The sequence below is a fragment of the Oncorhynchus keta genome, chromosome 8 (genome assembly GCF_023373465.1).
Source record: "Oncorhynchus keta strain PuntledgeMale-10-30-2019 chromosome 8, Oket_V2, whole genome shotgun sequence".
NCBI lineage: Eukaryota > Metazoa > Chordata > Actinopteri > Salmoniformes > Salmonidae > Oncorhynchus > Oncorhynchus keta.
In genome coordinates this window covers 27,209,713-27,224,008 of record NC_068428.1, presented here as the reverse complement: position 1 = coordinate 27,224,008, position 14,296 = coordinate 27,209,713, and the positions used below count along the sequence as shown (strand labels likewise).

The 14,296-nt window shown below is 47.1% G+C and overlaps 1 protein-coding gene across 9 annotated transcripts in view; it reads right to left on the bottom strand.

The window, feature by feature from the left end:
• The window catches only part of LOC118386621 (otoferlin-like), a 154,229-nt gene that overhangs the window by 26,871 nt on the left and 113,062 nt on the right, over positions 1-14,296 (bottom strand). For 6 of the 9 annotated variants that reach the window (XM_052523929.1, XM_052523928.1, XM_052523934.1 and 3 more), the window contains exons 24-34: positions 12,523-12,647; positions 12,155-12,289; positions 10,743-10,904; positions 7,539-7,610; positions 5,696-5,815; positions 5,345-5,506; positions 3,557-3,719; positions 2,395-2,570; positions 2,149-2,178; positions 1,879-2,010; positions 1,475-1,550 (exon numbers count right to left, since the gene is read on the bottom strand). In XM_052523929.1, the coding sequence (XP_052379889.1) occupies positions 1,475-1,550; positions 1,879-2,010; positions 2,149-2,178; positions 2,395-2,570; positions 3,557-3,719; positions 5,345-5,506; positions 5,696-5,815; positions 7,539-7,610; positions 10,743-10,904; positions 12,155-12,289; positions 12,523-12,647 (1,353 nt within the window). The remainder of the gene's footprint in view (positions 1-1,474; positions 1,551-1,878; positions 2,011-2,148; positions 2,179-2,394; positions 2,571-3,556; positions 3,720-5,344; positions 5,507-5,695; positions 5,816-7,538; positions 7,611-10,742; positions 10,905-12,154; positions 12,290-12,522; positions 12,648-14,296) is intronic. The other 3 variants (XM_052523935.1, XM_052523933.1, XM_052523936.1) reach the window with 3 other exon arrangements.

Here is a 14,296-nt window from a genome sequence, read left to right as displayed (position 1 = left end):
TGGCCATCCATTGCCAGGACTACTGAATTCCATTACATCTTGAGTGATTAAAATGGAAAATAATGCCAACTACCAAAATAATGGAAACACTTGAGTAAATACATACAAAGTACAAAGTATATTGAAATTAATTAAGCAATTAACATCCCATCATGCTTCAGGTCATGTATAAAAATGCTAGGCAGGCCATTATTTTGGCCATTATTTTTGCTTCCATGGCTATGCCCCCCCATAGGATAACATTGCCCCGATCCACAGGGCACTGAATGGCGTGAAAACATATGCCATGGCCGTCTGAGTCACCAGATCTGAACCCAATTGAACACTTCTGGGAGATTCTGGAGTGGCGCCTTAGACAGCGTTTCCCACCACCATCAACAAAACACCAATTATGGAATTTCTCTTGGAAGAATGGTGTTGCATCCCTCCAATAGAGTTTCAGACAGAATCTATGCAAGGTGCAGTGAAGCTGTTCTGGTGGATTGTGGTGGCCCAACACCCTATTAAGACACATTATTTTGGTGCTTCCTTTATTTTGGCAGTTACCTGTATTTGTAATCACCTGTATTTGTAATCACCTGTATTTGTAATCACCTGTATTTGTAATCACCTGTATTTGAAGTAAGTAAGTCTGTCTGTCTGTCTGTCTGTCTGTCTGTCTGTCTGTCTGTCTGTCTGTCTGTCTGTCTGTCTGTCTGTCTGTCTGTCTGTCTGTCTGTCTGTCTGTCTGTCTGTCTGTCTGTCTGTCTGTCTGTCTGTCTGTCTGTCTGTCTGTCTGTCTGTCTGTCTGTCTGTCTGTCTGTCTGTCTGTCTGTCTGTCTGTTACCACATTATCCTTTTTTTCTAATTCTGGGAGAATATCTTAATAGGAATTTGGTAAACAAGACATTTACATTTTTTCAAAGTTTTAGACTTTCATTTAAAATTGAGTTTGTGGTAATTAGTAGATGTATAGATGTATTAGATGTATCCACATCTTTTATGGTTAAATCAGGGGATTAAGGGACAAAGGGATTGATTTGCTTTATAAGCATATAAGCAAATGTTGCATTCCTTAATGGTTCAGTTTATCAGCCAACTTTCATGGTAGTGCACGGCAGGGTTGGTCATGCTGGTGTGAGGGGTCGATGGGTATGATATGAGGTTATGTTTTCATTCCAATTTAGGTGGTGATGGATGAGGGGTAATTGGGTCGGAGGTGCTAGGGATGAATGATGAGAGTGAGGAGGATGTGCAATGCATACAATGCCTTCACATGCTATACTCTACTCTGGTGCCCTCTCCACCAGTCCGCAAGCAGGCAGAGATAGACACTCTGATCCTGTAGCTCATTCATCTCAAAAAGCACACATCAAACCCATACACTACTCCCCTTCTCATCCACCAATCAGAGCTGGCCCAGAATCCTGTCATTCTGAGAGACATGTTAGCCAACAGATGCTCTGTGTTGATTCTCAGCACCAGCAGTGTTTACCTGCTCCCTCTGCTGCTATCTCCTGGTCCTCCCTCTCCTCTGCCTCGGCCAGAGCTGCCTCCTGAGCCCTGAGGATCTGGGAAAAACAACTACACATCAGGACTATCCCCACAAGACACACATGGAACTGACTTTATTCTAGAACACTCCAGTTGTCTTATTGGAACTACTCAAACACTCTATTTCCAGAATAAAACCATATTCCTACGAGACGGAACATAAAGCAATAGAATAGAATAGAATTGAACAGAATGGAATTGAACAGAATAGAATAGAATTTAACACAATAGAATAGAATTGAACAGAATAGAGTAGAATGGAATTGAACATAATAGAATAGAATAGAATTGAACAGAATAGAATAGAATTTAACAGAATAAAATAGAACAGAATCGATCTCTCACCTCCATCAGTGTCTCTATGGAAGCAAAATATTTGGACCACCAGTCCAGCATGCTCTCGTCTGTCTCATCGTCCTCCTCCACCTCTCCCTTCTTCTTCTTCTTCTTCTTCTTCTTTTCTTCTTTCTCCTCGTTCTGCGGGTACAAGAGAGATCGTCTGATAAACTACGTGCTAACTGGCATAGTAGATAAATGTTACAGGTGTGCATTGATGTCTGTCCACATTGTGAAGCTCTTTCAAACATTGGGGAACAGTGCCATACCAGGACTTACCACATCAACTTTAACAACTGCATCAGACGTCTACAGGGGGAGGGTCACACAAAACAACACCAAATTACACACAAAATATATACATCTAAACAAAACAGGAATAGATTTTACACCACACACAGGACCAGAGGTAAAGCCATCAACCTCAATTTCAGTCCTTGAGGGCATCTCTACTTCTGTCCTTTTCATTCCAAAAATAGGAAATCAAAAGTGATAAACGTCAGAGACACGTGTGTAAAAACTTACAGCGTCTAACTTGACCACCGTGTCCATCTTCCTGACTGAGGGGTCGGCATCCATGTTGACTGTGACATCACCTACGGGGCGAGAGAGGGTGCGGGGTGGGGTGCGGGAGTAAGGGGAGCAGGGGCGAGATTGGGACCCCCCGTTGGTCAGGACCATGTAGCCATTCATCAGTCTAGCTGAAAGGGGTCAGGGGAGTGACCGAGGAGGAACAGGACACAACAAAGAAATGGAATGAGAGAGAGAGAGAGAGAGAGAGAGAGAGAGAGAGAGAGAGAGAGAGAGAGAGAGAGAGAGAGAGAGAGAGAAAGATAGAGAAAGATAGAGAGAGAGAGAGAGCGAGAGAGATAGAGAGAGAGTGAGAGAGATAGTGAGAGAGAGAGAGAGAGAGAGAGAGAGAGAGAGAGGAGGAGGAGAGAGAGAGAGAGAGAGAGAGAGAGAGAGAGAGAGAGAGATAGAGCGAGAGCGAGAGAGAGAGAGAAGAGAGAAAGAGAGAGAGATAGAGAGAGAGAGAGAGAGAGAGAGAGAGAGAGAGAGAGAGAGAGAGAGAGAGAGAGAGAGAGAGAGAGAGAGAGAGAGAGAGAGAGAGAGAGAGAGAGAGAGAGAGAGAGAGAGAGAGAGAAAGAGAGCGAGAGAGATAGTGAGAGCGAGAGAGATAGTGAGAGAGAGAGATAGAGAGAGAGAGAGAGAGAGAGAGAAAGAGAGAGAGAGAGAGAGAGAGAGAGAGAGAGAGAGAGAGAGAGAGAGAGAGAGAGAGAAAGAGAGAGAGAGAGAGAGAGAGAGAGAGAGAGAGAGAGAGAGAGAGAGAGAGAGAGAGAGAGAGAGAGAGAGAGAGAGAGAGAGCGAGTGAGTGAGTGAGAGAGAGAGAATACAGATTGGCCCAGAGAGTGGGAGAGAAGGAGAGCAGGAGTGGGAAAAAGCCAGGAAGCATCAAGGTGAGTAAAGCAATAGAAAATTCATATTCATACGCAGATCTGAGTCAGTCTGAGAGGAAATCACAAACTGTTGAAAATAATTTTGAAGATTAGATTCTGATACTATACAGTATATCAACAAATGTATATACTCAAATAGTATAAATACATGGTTTGGATTCCCCAGATCAATACAAAAATGTAATCTCTTGTAATAGAAATAAAAAGTAGTAGAGTGTGAGTAGGCCTACCTGCGCTGGCCCAGTTGTTGTGTGTCTTGTCTGGGGGGCTGTAAATGAAGCGTCGCAGGCTGGTGACGGCATGGGAACCCACCAGGGTGTAGCGGCCAAACGCTCTGCAGTCCACCACCCGGACGTTCAGAGGAGGGTGAAGGAGCTCATTCTCTGGCAGGTCCTGATGGGGTCAGGGGGCAAAGGTCAGGGTTCGCATAGAGAGTTAGGAGGTTGCCCTGGCCTATACGCAAGATCTAAGGTCAGTTTTAAACCAGCTTGAATCCATTCAATAAACTCAGCAAAAAAAGAAAAGTCCCTTTTTCAGGACCCTGTCTTTCAAAGATAAATCGTAAAAATCCAAATAACTTCACAGATCTTCATTTTTAAAGGGTTTAAAACATTGTTTCCCATGCTTGTTCAATGAACCATAAACAATTATGGACATGCACCTGTAGAACGGTCGTTAAGACACTAACAGCTTACAGACCGTAGGCAATTAAGGTCACAGTTATGAACAATTAGGACACTAAAGAGGTCTTTCTGCTGACTCTGAAAAACACCAAAAGAAAGATGGCCAGGGTCCCTGCTCATCTGCCTTAGTCATGCTGCAAGGAGGCATGAGGACTGCAGATGAGGCCAGGGCAATAAATTGCAATGTCCGTACTGTGAGACGCCGAAGACAGCGCTACAGGGAGACAGGACGGACAGCTGATCGTCCTCGTAGTGGCAGACCACGTGTAACAACACCTGCACAGGATTGGTACATCTGAACAACACACTTGCGGGACATGTGCAGGATGGCACCAACAACTGCCCGAGTTACACCAGGAACGCACAATCCTTCCATCAGTACCCAAACTGTCTGCAATAGGTTGAGAGAGGCTGGACTGAGGGCTTGTAGGCCTGTTGTAAGGTCCAATGTTGCCTATGGGCACAAACCCACTGTCGCTGGACCAGACAGGACTGGCAAAAAGGGCTCATCACTGACAAGTCGTGGTTTTGTCTCACCAGAGGTGATGGTCGGATTTGTGTTTATCGTCAAAGGAATGACCGTTACACCGAGGCCTGTACTCTGGAACGGGATCGATTTGGAGGTGGAGGGTCCGTCATGGTCTGGGGCGATGTGTCACAGCATCATCGGACTGAGCTTGTTGTCATTGCAGGCAATCTCAACACTGTGCGTTACAGGGAAGACCTCCTCCTCCCTCATGTGGTACCCTTCCTGCAGGCTCATCCTGACATGACCCTCCAGCATGACAATACCACCAGCCATACTGCTCGTTCTGTGCGTGATTTCCTGCAAGACAGGAATGTCAGTGTTCTGCCATGACCAGCGAAGAGCCCGGATCTCAATCCCATTGAGCATGTCTGGGACCAGTTGGATCGGACGGTGCAGGCTAGGGCCATTCTCACCAGAAATGTCTGGGAACTTGCAGGTGCCTTGGTGGAAGAGTGGGGTAACATCTCACAGCAAGAACTGGCAAATCTGGTGGAGTCCATGAGGAGGAGATGTACTGCAGTACTTAATGCAGCTGGTGGCCACACCAGATACTGACTGTTACTTTTGATTTTGACCCCCCCTTTGTTCAGGGACACATTATTCAATTTCTCTTAGTCTGTGGAACTTGTTCAGTTTATGTCTCAGTTGTTGAATCTTGTTATGTTCATACAAATATTTGCACAAGTTTGCTGAAAATAAACGCAGTTGACAGTGAGAGGACATTTAATTTTTGCTGCCTTTATGTACAGTATCTGCGGTCTTTCATTGTCTGAAAGACCATCGAGATTTGACCAGGTTCTACTCACCACCTCAAACCACTTGACGAGGGTGCTGAAGTTGGGGTTCTTCTTGTAGTTCTGAATGAGAGCAGACTGGACTCCTCTCCCTGCACACTCTATGTCCACCCTGGGTCTGTCCACCAGGGCCAAATTCACCCTCTTCAGGTCCCTCAGGCCCCAGAACAGAACCTGGACAACAACATATCAGACTGGATCAGACCATTTGATCTCTGACTTGATCTCCCCTTACCTCCACCACCTGGACCTGTGTCCTCCACCTTCCAGTTTTTATCTTCGGGTTATTTTCTCTCTTTCCTCTAGCTTGTAGTTGTATACCCTCTCTGAGTGCTGTTCCCTAGACATGGAGTGTTGTCTCACCTCTATGCGGTAGCGGCTGAGGATAGGTCGGATGCCCATGGGTACAGGGAGGATGGGTCCACGTTCTGAGTCTGTCGGACCATCGATGGGAGGAAGCTCTGCCCTCCCCCCTTGTCCAATCTACTCCAGGAATAGAAGGGAGATGAGGCAACAACCAATGTATACAACATACCGAGGAGATTATTAATTAAATTCAATTACAAACATCAGCTTCAGTAGTCAGCAATAAAAGGACCTGAGATGTTTTGTTCTCCTAGATTTTAGTTTGGCTTTGTTCTGGACTAGTTTTGCAGAGGTACAGAAGTTAGAGAGAGTAGTTACAGAGCAAGACACTGAATAGAGATGGATGAGTCAGAGAGGGAGAGAAGCATCTTTATAGATTAAAACACTCAGCAGAAGAAGGCTTAGACTGACCAGAGAGACCATAGAGAGACTGACCAGAGAGACCATAGAGTTAGTCTGACCAGAGAGACTATAGAGTTAGTCTGACCAGAGAGACCATAGAGTTAGTCTGACCAGAGATAGCATAGAGTTAGACTGACCAGAGAGACCATAGAGAGACTGACCAGAGAGACCATAGAGTTAGACTGATGACAGAGACCATAGAGTTAGACTGACCAGAGAGACCATAGAGTTAGACTGACCAGAGAGACCATAGAGTTAGAATGACAAGAGAGACCATAGAGTTAGACTGACCAGAGAGACCATAGAGTTAGACTGACCAGAGAGACCATAGAGTTAGACTGACCAGAGATAGCATAGAGTTAGACTGACCAGAGATAGCATAGAGTTAGACTGACCAGAGATAGCATAGAGTTAGACTGACCAGAGAGACCATAGAGTTAGTCTGACCAGAGATAGCATAGAGTTAGACTGACCAGAGAGATCATAGAGTTAGACTAACCAGAGAGACCATAGAGTTAGACTGACCAGAGATAGCATAGAGTTAGTCTGACCAGAGATAGCATAGAGTTAGACTGACCAGAGAGATCATAGAGTTAGACTGACCTAAGAGACCATAGAGTTAGACTAACCAGAGAGACCATAGAGTTAGACTGACCAGAGAGACCATAGAGTTAGACTGATGACAAAGACCATAGAGTTAGACTGACCAGAGAGACCATAGAGTTAGACTGACCAGAGAGACCATAGAGTTAGACTGACCAGAGAGACCATAGAGTTAGACTGATGACAAAGACCATAGAGTTAGACTGACCAGAGAGACCATAGAGTTAGACTGAACAGAGATAGCATAGAGTTAGACTGACCAGAGAGTGATCAGAGACAGAATAACCAAATGTAACAGTTTTGCTTCCATCCCTCTCCTAGCCCCTACCTGGGCTCAAACCAGGGATCCTCTGCACACATCAGCAACTGCCTCCCACGAAGCATCGTTACCTATCACTCCAGAAAAGCCACATCCCTTGCAGTGCAAGGGAAACAACTACTTCAAGGTCTCAGAGCGAGTGACATCACCAATTGAAACGCTATTAGTGCGCACCCCGCTAACTACCTAACCATTTCACAGAGATGGACTGACCAGAGATAGCATAGAGTTAGACTGACCAGAGATAGCATAGAGTTGGACTGACCAGAGATAGCATAGTTCGACTGACCAGAGATAGCATAGAGTTAGACTGACCAGAGAGACCATAGAGTTAGACTGACCAGAGAGACCATAGAGTTAGACTGACCAGAGAGACCAAAGAGTTAGACTGACCAGAGAGACTATAGAGTTAGACTGACCAGAGATAGCATAGAGTTAGACTGACCAGAGAGACCATAGAGTTAGACAGACCAGAGAGTGATCACAGAGGGAGGGACAGAAGAGTGAAAAGAGCACCTTAATCTGAGGAACAGCAAAGTCATGGACAGCAATCAGAGCCCTCCTGATCTCCTCATCGTCATAGGGAATCTGCAGGGTGGGGACAGGGTACAGGAAGAAGAGGAGGAGAGGCATGGTAGAAGAATAAGAAGAGGCATGGAGGAAGAAGGAAGATATGCATGGAGGAAGAAGAAGAGGAGAGGCATGGAGGAAGGAAAGGTATGGAGGAATAAGATGAGGAGAGGCATGGAGGAATAAGGGGAGGAGAAGCATGGAGAAATAAGAGGAGGAGAGGCATGGAGGAAGAAGAAGAGGAGATGCATGGAGGGATAAGGGAGTAGAGGCATGGAAGAAGAGGAGGAGAGGCATGGAAGAAGAAGAGGAGAGGCATGGAGGAAGAAGAAGAGGAGAGGCATGGAGGAAGAAGGAGAGAAGAGGTATTGAGGAAGAAGAAGAGGAGAGGCATGGAGGAAGAAGGGGAGGAGAAGCATGGAGGAATGGAGGAAGAAGGAAGAAGGAAGAAGAAGAGGAGAGGAATGGAGGAAGAAGGAAGAAGGAAGAGAGGCATGGAGGAAGAAGAAGAGGAGAGGCATGGAGGAAGGAGAGGAAAGGCATGGAGGAATAAGATGAGGAGAGGCATGGAGGAACAAGGGGAGGAGAGGCATAGAATAATAAGAAGAAGAGAGGCATGGAAGAAGAGGAGGAGAGGCATGGAAGAAGAAGAGGAGAGGCATGGAGGAAGAAGAAGAGGAGAGACATGGAGGAAGAAGATGAGGAGAGGCATGGAGGAAGAAGGAGAGGAGAGGCATGGAGGAATAAGATGAGGAGAGGCATGGAGGAACAAGGGGAGGAGAGGCATAGAATAATAAGAAGAAGAGAGGCATGGAAGAAGAGGAGGAGAGGCATGGAAGAAGAAGAGGAGAGGCATGGAGGAAGAAGAAGAGGAGAGACATGGAGGAAGAAGGAGAAGAGGCATGGAGGAAGAAGAGGAGGAGAGGCATGGAGGAAGAAGAGGAGGAGAGGCATTGGGGAAGAAGAAGAGGAGAGGCATGGAGGAAGAAGGGGATGAGAAGCATGGAGGAATGGAGGAAGAAGGAAGAAGGAAGAAGAAGAGGAGAGGAATGGAGGAAGAAGGAAGAAGGAAGAATGAAGAGAGGCATGGAGGAAGAAGAAGAGGAGAGGCATGGAGGAAGGAAAGGTATGGAGGAATAAGATGAGGAGAGGCATGGAGGAATAAGGGGAGGAGAAGCATGGAGAAATAAGAGGAGGAGAGGCATGGAGGAAGAAGAAGAGGAGATGCATGGAGGGATAAGGGAGTAGAGGCATGGAAGAAGAGGAGGAGAGGCATGGAAGAAGAGGAGGAGAGGCATGGAAGAAGAGGAGGAGAGGCATGGAAGAAGAAGAGGGGAGGCATGGAGGAAGAAGGGGAGGAGAAGCATGGAGGAATGGAGGAAGAAGGAAGAAGGAAGAAGAAGAGGAGAGGAATGGAGGAAGAAGGAAGAAGGAAGAGAGGCATGGAGGAAGAAGAAGAGGAGAGGCATGGAGGAAGGAGAGGAAAGGCATGGAGGAATAAGATGAGGAGAGGCATGGAGGAACAAGGGGAGGAGAGGCATGGAAGAAGAGGAGGAGAGGCATGGAAGAAGAAGAGGGGAGGCATGGAGGAAGAAGAAGAGGAGAGGCATGGAGGAAGAAGGAGAGAAGAGGTATTGAGGAAGAAGAGGAGGAGAGGCATGGAGCAGGAAGAAGAGGAGAGGCATGGAGGAAGAAGGGGAGGAGAAGCATGGAGGAATGGAGGAAGAAGGAAGAAGGAAGAAGAAGAGGAGAGGAATGGAGGAAGAAGGAAGAAGGAAGAGAGGCATGGAGGAAGAAGAAGAGGAGAGGCATGGAGGAAGGAGAGGAAAGGCATGGAGGAATAAGATGAGGAGAGGCATGGAGGAACAAGGGGAGGAGAGGCATAGAATAATAAGAAGAAGAGAGGCATGGAGGGATAAGGGAGTAGAGGCATGGAAGAAGAAGAGGAGAGGCATGGAAGAAGAAGAGGAGAGGCATGGAGGAAGAAGAAGAGGAGAGGCATGGAGGAAGAAGGAGAAGAGGCATGGAGGAAGAAGAGGAGGAGAGGCATGGAGGAAGAAGAGGAGGAGAGGCATGGGGGAAGAAGAAGAGGAGAGGCATGGAGGAAGAAGGGAAGGAGAGGCATGGAGGGAGAAGAAGAGGAGAGGCATGGAGGAAGAAGAGGAGGAGAGGCATGGATGAAGAAGAAGGGGAGTGGCATGGAGGAAGAAGAAGAGGAGAGGCATGGAGGAAGATGTGAGGAGAGGCATGGAAGGAGAAGAGGAGGAGAGGCATAGAGGAAGAAGAGAAGGAGGCATGGAGGAAGAAGGAGAGAAGAGGCATGGAGGAAGAAGAGGAGGAGAGGCATGGAGGAAGAAGAAGAGGAGAGGCATGGAGGAAGAAGAAGAGGAGAGGCATGGAGGAAGAAGAAGAGGAGAGGCATGGAGGAAGAAGGGGAGGAGAGGCATGGGGGAAGAAGAAGAAGAGAGGCATGAGGGAAGAAGAAGAGGAGAGGCATGGAGGAAGAAGAAGAGGAGAGGCATTGTGGAAGAAGAGGAGAGGCATGGAGGAGAGGCATGGAGGAAGAAGGAGAGGCTTGGAGGAAGAAGGAGAGGCTTGGAGGAAGAAGAGGAGGAGAGGCATGGAGGAAGAGGGAGAGGAGAGGCATGGGGGAAGAAGAAGAGGAGAGGCATGGAGGATGAAGAAAATTGTGGACGGACAATTAAGATGAAATGGAAATTAATAACAGACAGATGAAGAGAAGGAAAGGCAGAGAGAGAGGGAAAGAGAGACCCTTCTTTTCTAGATTTGATGAGGAATCAGCTTGTCACCGTGCTCCGTGCACAGCTGCAGTTGCATATTCCATGCGTCCATGTGTGTATTTTTAAACTCTTTCCATGGATGTCAATGGCATGCTCTTAGTGTGTTCCTGGCATGTTATTGAGTTCCTCGTGTGTCTGTGTGTGTGTGTGTGTGTGTGTGTGTGTGTGTGTGTGTGTGTGTGTGTGTGTGTGTGTGTGTGTGTGTGTGTGTGTGTGTGTGTGTGTGTGTGTGAGCATGCGTGCGTGTTCCTGGTGTGTATATGTCCATATGTGTATGTTTCTGATGTGTGTGTGTGTACTTGCAGTGTGCACACGTGTCTATGTGTGCGAGTGTGTGTGATCAGCTGACCTGCAGCAGCTCAAAGGCAGCCAGTAGGTCACCGGCGGTAGAGTTACCACGGTAGATCTGGTAGTACTCTAGCTGTGGGGGGAACCTCGGAGGGCCGTAGTGCTCGTCACACATCTTAGTGATGGGCTTAGCAAATGTCCGACCAATGAACTCTGCCTTGCCCTGGACGCCAATAAGACAACCGTAGAAAGAAAACCAAAATTAGAAACCAGTTTATGGGGTGTACTTCTTGTTATGGCCACTGGGGGCCAGTGTAAGCACAGACATAATACTGAAAATGGTGTATAAAGTGGGGACTATTCAGAGAACATGCTCGCTACCATAAGGCTAACAGAATTTGAAAGGTCCTACCAGGGGTCATATCTCTATTGGTTCCATCAGTTTATGAGAAGCATGCATGACTGGTAGAGTTAACACTTCAACCAAACAACTTCAACCAATCAACTACTGTTTCAGCTATCAAACACTACTGGAGGAATGCAAGAGGACCATGCTTATGGCTACGTCATGGACAGATGGCAAACCTAGTTTGGGAACGCCCTGTAAAATAGCCTGTAAAATAGCCTGTCCTGTCTCTTGCATGACTTGGCTAACTAGCTACGTTGCTACGCAAACAGAAGCCCAAAGCAGGAGAGGCCCTACTTCTGGCTTTCACACTCTACTTAACCCCAACAGCATCATCCACAATATGAGCAGGAACAGGAGGAACATGGTAAATGAAGATAGTAACAGATACACAGTAAGGACATATTACATTTACATTACATTTAAGTCAATTAGCAGACGCTCTTATCCAGAGCGACTTACAAATTGGTGCATTCACCTTATGACATCCAGTGGAACAGCCACTTTACAATAGTGCATCTAAATCTTTTAGGGGGTGAGAAGGATTACTTATCCTATCCTAGGTATTCCTTAAAGAGGTGGGGTTTCAGGTGTCTCCGGAAGGTGGTGATTGACTCCGCTGTCCTGGCGTCGTGAGGGAGTTTGTTCCACCATTGGGGGGCCAAACACAAAGTGTTTGGATCACAGACAGGGACGGACTGGGACCAGAAATCAGCCCTGGCATTCCTATCACACCGGCCCATTTTCCCTTGAGGCCCCCACACCGGCCCATGTTTTCCTTGATGACCCCATTATCAGCCAAATAATAATCATTTGGTGAAAAGAAACCTGAAATAGACATGGACCAGCCCAACTGGCATTTGCCAAAAATGGCCAGTCCAGTTTCACAGTACTTTGTATCCTCGTATCCTTTGAATCCCACAAAACAATAGTTTCACTAAGGATCTCACTCTCACTCTCGATCTCTCTCACTCTCTCTAACTCTCACTCTCACTCTCACTCTCACTCTCACTCTCACTCTCTCTCTCTCTCTCTCTCTCTCTCTCTCTCTCTCCGTCAGGTCGTACCACAGTGTCCTGGTCGTAGACCTCTACCACAATGATAGGCGGGTCGTCTCGTAGCTCGCCGGCCTCTCCGAACAGCTCAACATCCTCAAACACCAGCAGCTGATCCCACGTAGGGCACAGAGTCTCACTCAGGACCTAAAACACACTGACACACATTAACAGAAACACAAGCACGTATGCAGGCACACACACACACACATTAACAAACACACACACACACGCGAGGCTTACTAGGCCCATGTAGAGCAGAGACTGACTCAGAACACACATACGCATATGCACAAAAACACACACACTGACACACACACAAACACACACTCATACACACACACACACACACATGCACAAACACACACCCTCTATCTTACCTCAGTGACCTGGCTATGTGTGGAGAAGAATACCCTGGCAAAGGGGTCTGACAAGCCACTGCTGTCTGCAGCAAACAGACTCCTGGCCTGGTACATGTGAGCCCTCAGCTGGAATACCTGCTTCACTGCAGAGCAGAGAGAGAACACCGAGATGAGACAACACTCAGATACACAGCAGAGCAGAGAGAGGACACAGAGATGAGACAACACTCAGATACACAGCAGAGCAGAGAGAGGACACAGAGATGAGACAACACTCAGATACACAGCAGAGCAGAGAGAGAACACAGAGATGAGACAACACTCAGATACACAGCAGAGCAGAGAGAGAACACAGAGATTAGACAACACTCAGATACACAGCAGAGCAGAGAGAGGACACAGAGATGAGACAACACTCAGATACACAGCAGAGCAGAGAGAGGACCCAGAGATGAGACAACACTCAGATACACAGCAGAGCAGAGAGAGAACACAGAGATGAGACAACACAGAGATGAGACAACAGATACACAGCAGAGCAGAGAGAGAACACAGAGATGAGACAACACTCAGATACACAGCAGAGCAGAGAGAGAACACAGAGATGAGACAACACTCAGATACACAGCAGAGCAGAGCAGACAACACTCAGATACACAGCAGAGCACACAGAGATGAGACAACACTCAGATACACAGCAGAGCAGAGAGAGAACACAGAGATGAGACAACACTCAGATACACACAGCAGAGCAGAGAGAGACAACACTCAGACACAGAGATGAGACAACACTCAGATACACAGCAGAGCAGAGAGAGGACACAGAGATGAGACAACACTCAGATACACAGCAGAGCAGAGAGAGAACACAGAGATGAGACAACACAGCAGAGCAGAGAGAGAACACAGAGATGAGACAACACAGCACAGCAGAGCAGAGAACACAGAGATTAGACAACACTCAGATACACAGCAGAGCAGAGAGAGGACACAGAGATGAGACAACACTCAGATACACAGCAGAGCAGAGAGAGGACCCAGAGATGAGACAACACTCAGATACACAGCAGAGCAGAGAGAGAACACAGAGATGAGACAACACTCAGATACACAGCAGAGCAGAGAGAGAACACAGAGATGAGACAACACTCAGATACACAGCAGAGCAGAGAGAACACAGAGATGAGACAACACTCAGATACACAGCAGAGCAGAGAGAGAACACAGAGATGAGACAACACTCAGATACACAGCAGAGCAGAGAGAGAACACAGAGATGAGACAACACTCAGATACACAGCAGAGCAGAGAGAGAACACAGAGATGAGACAACACTCAGATACACAGCAGAGCAGAGAGAGGACACAGAGATGAGACAACACTCAGATACACAGCAGAGCAGAGAGAGGACACAGAGATGAGACAACACTCAGATACACAGCAGAGCAGAGAGAGAACACAGAGATGAGACAACACTCAGATACACAGCAGAGCAGAGAGAGAACACAGAGATGAGACAACACTCAGATACACAGCAGAGCACTGAGACAGATTAGACAACACTCAGATACACAGCAGAGCAGAGAGAGAACACAGAGATGAGACAACACTCTGATACACAGCAGAGCAGAGAGAGGACACAGAGATGAGACAACACTCAGATACACAGCAGAGCAGACACAGAGATGAGACAACACTCAGATACACAGCAGAGCAGAGAGAGGACACTCAGATACACAGAGATGAGACAACACTCAGATACACAGCAGAGCAGAGAGAGAACACAGAGATG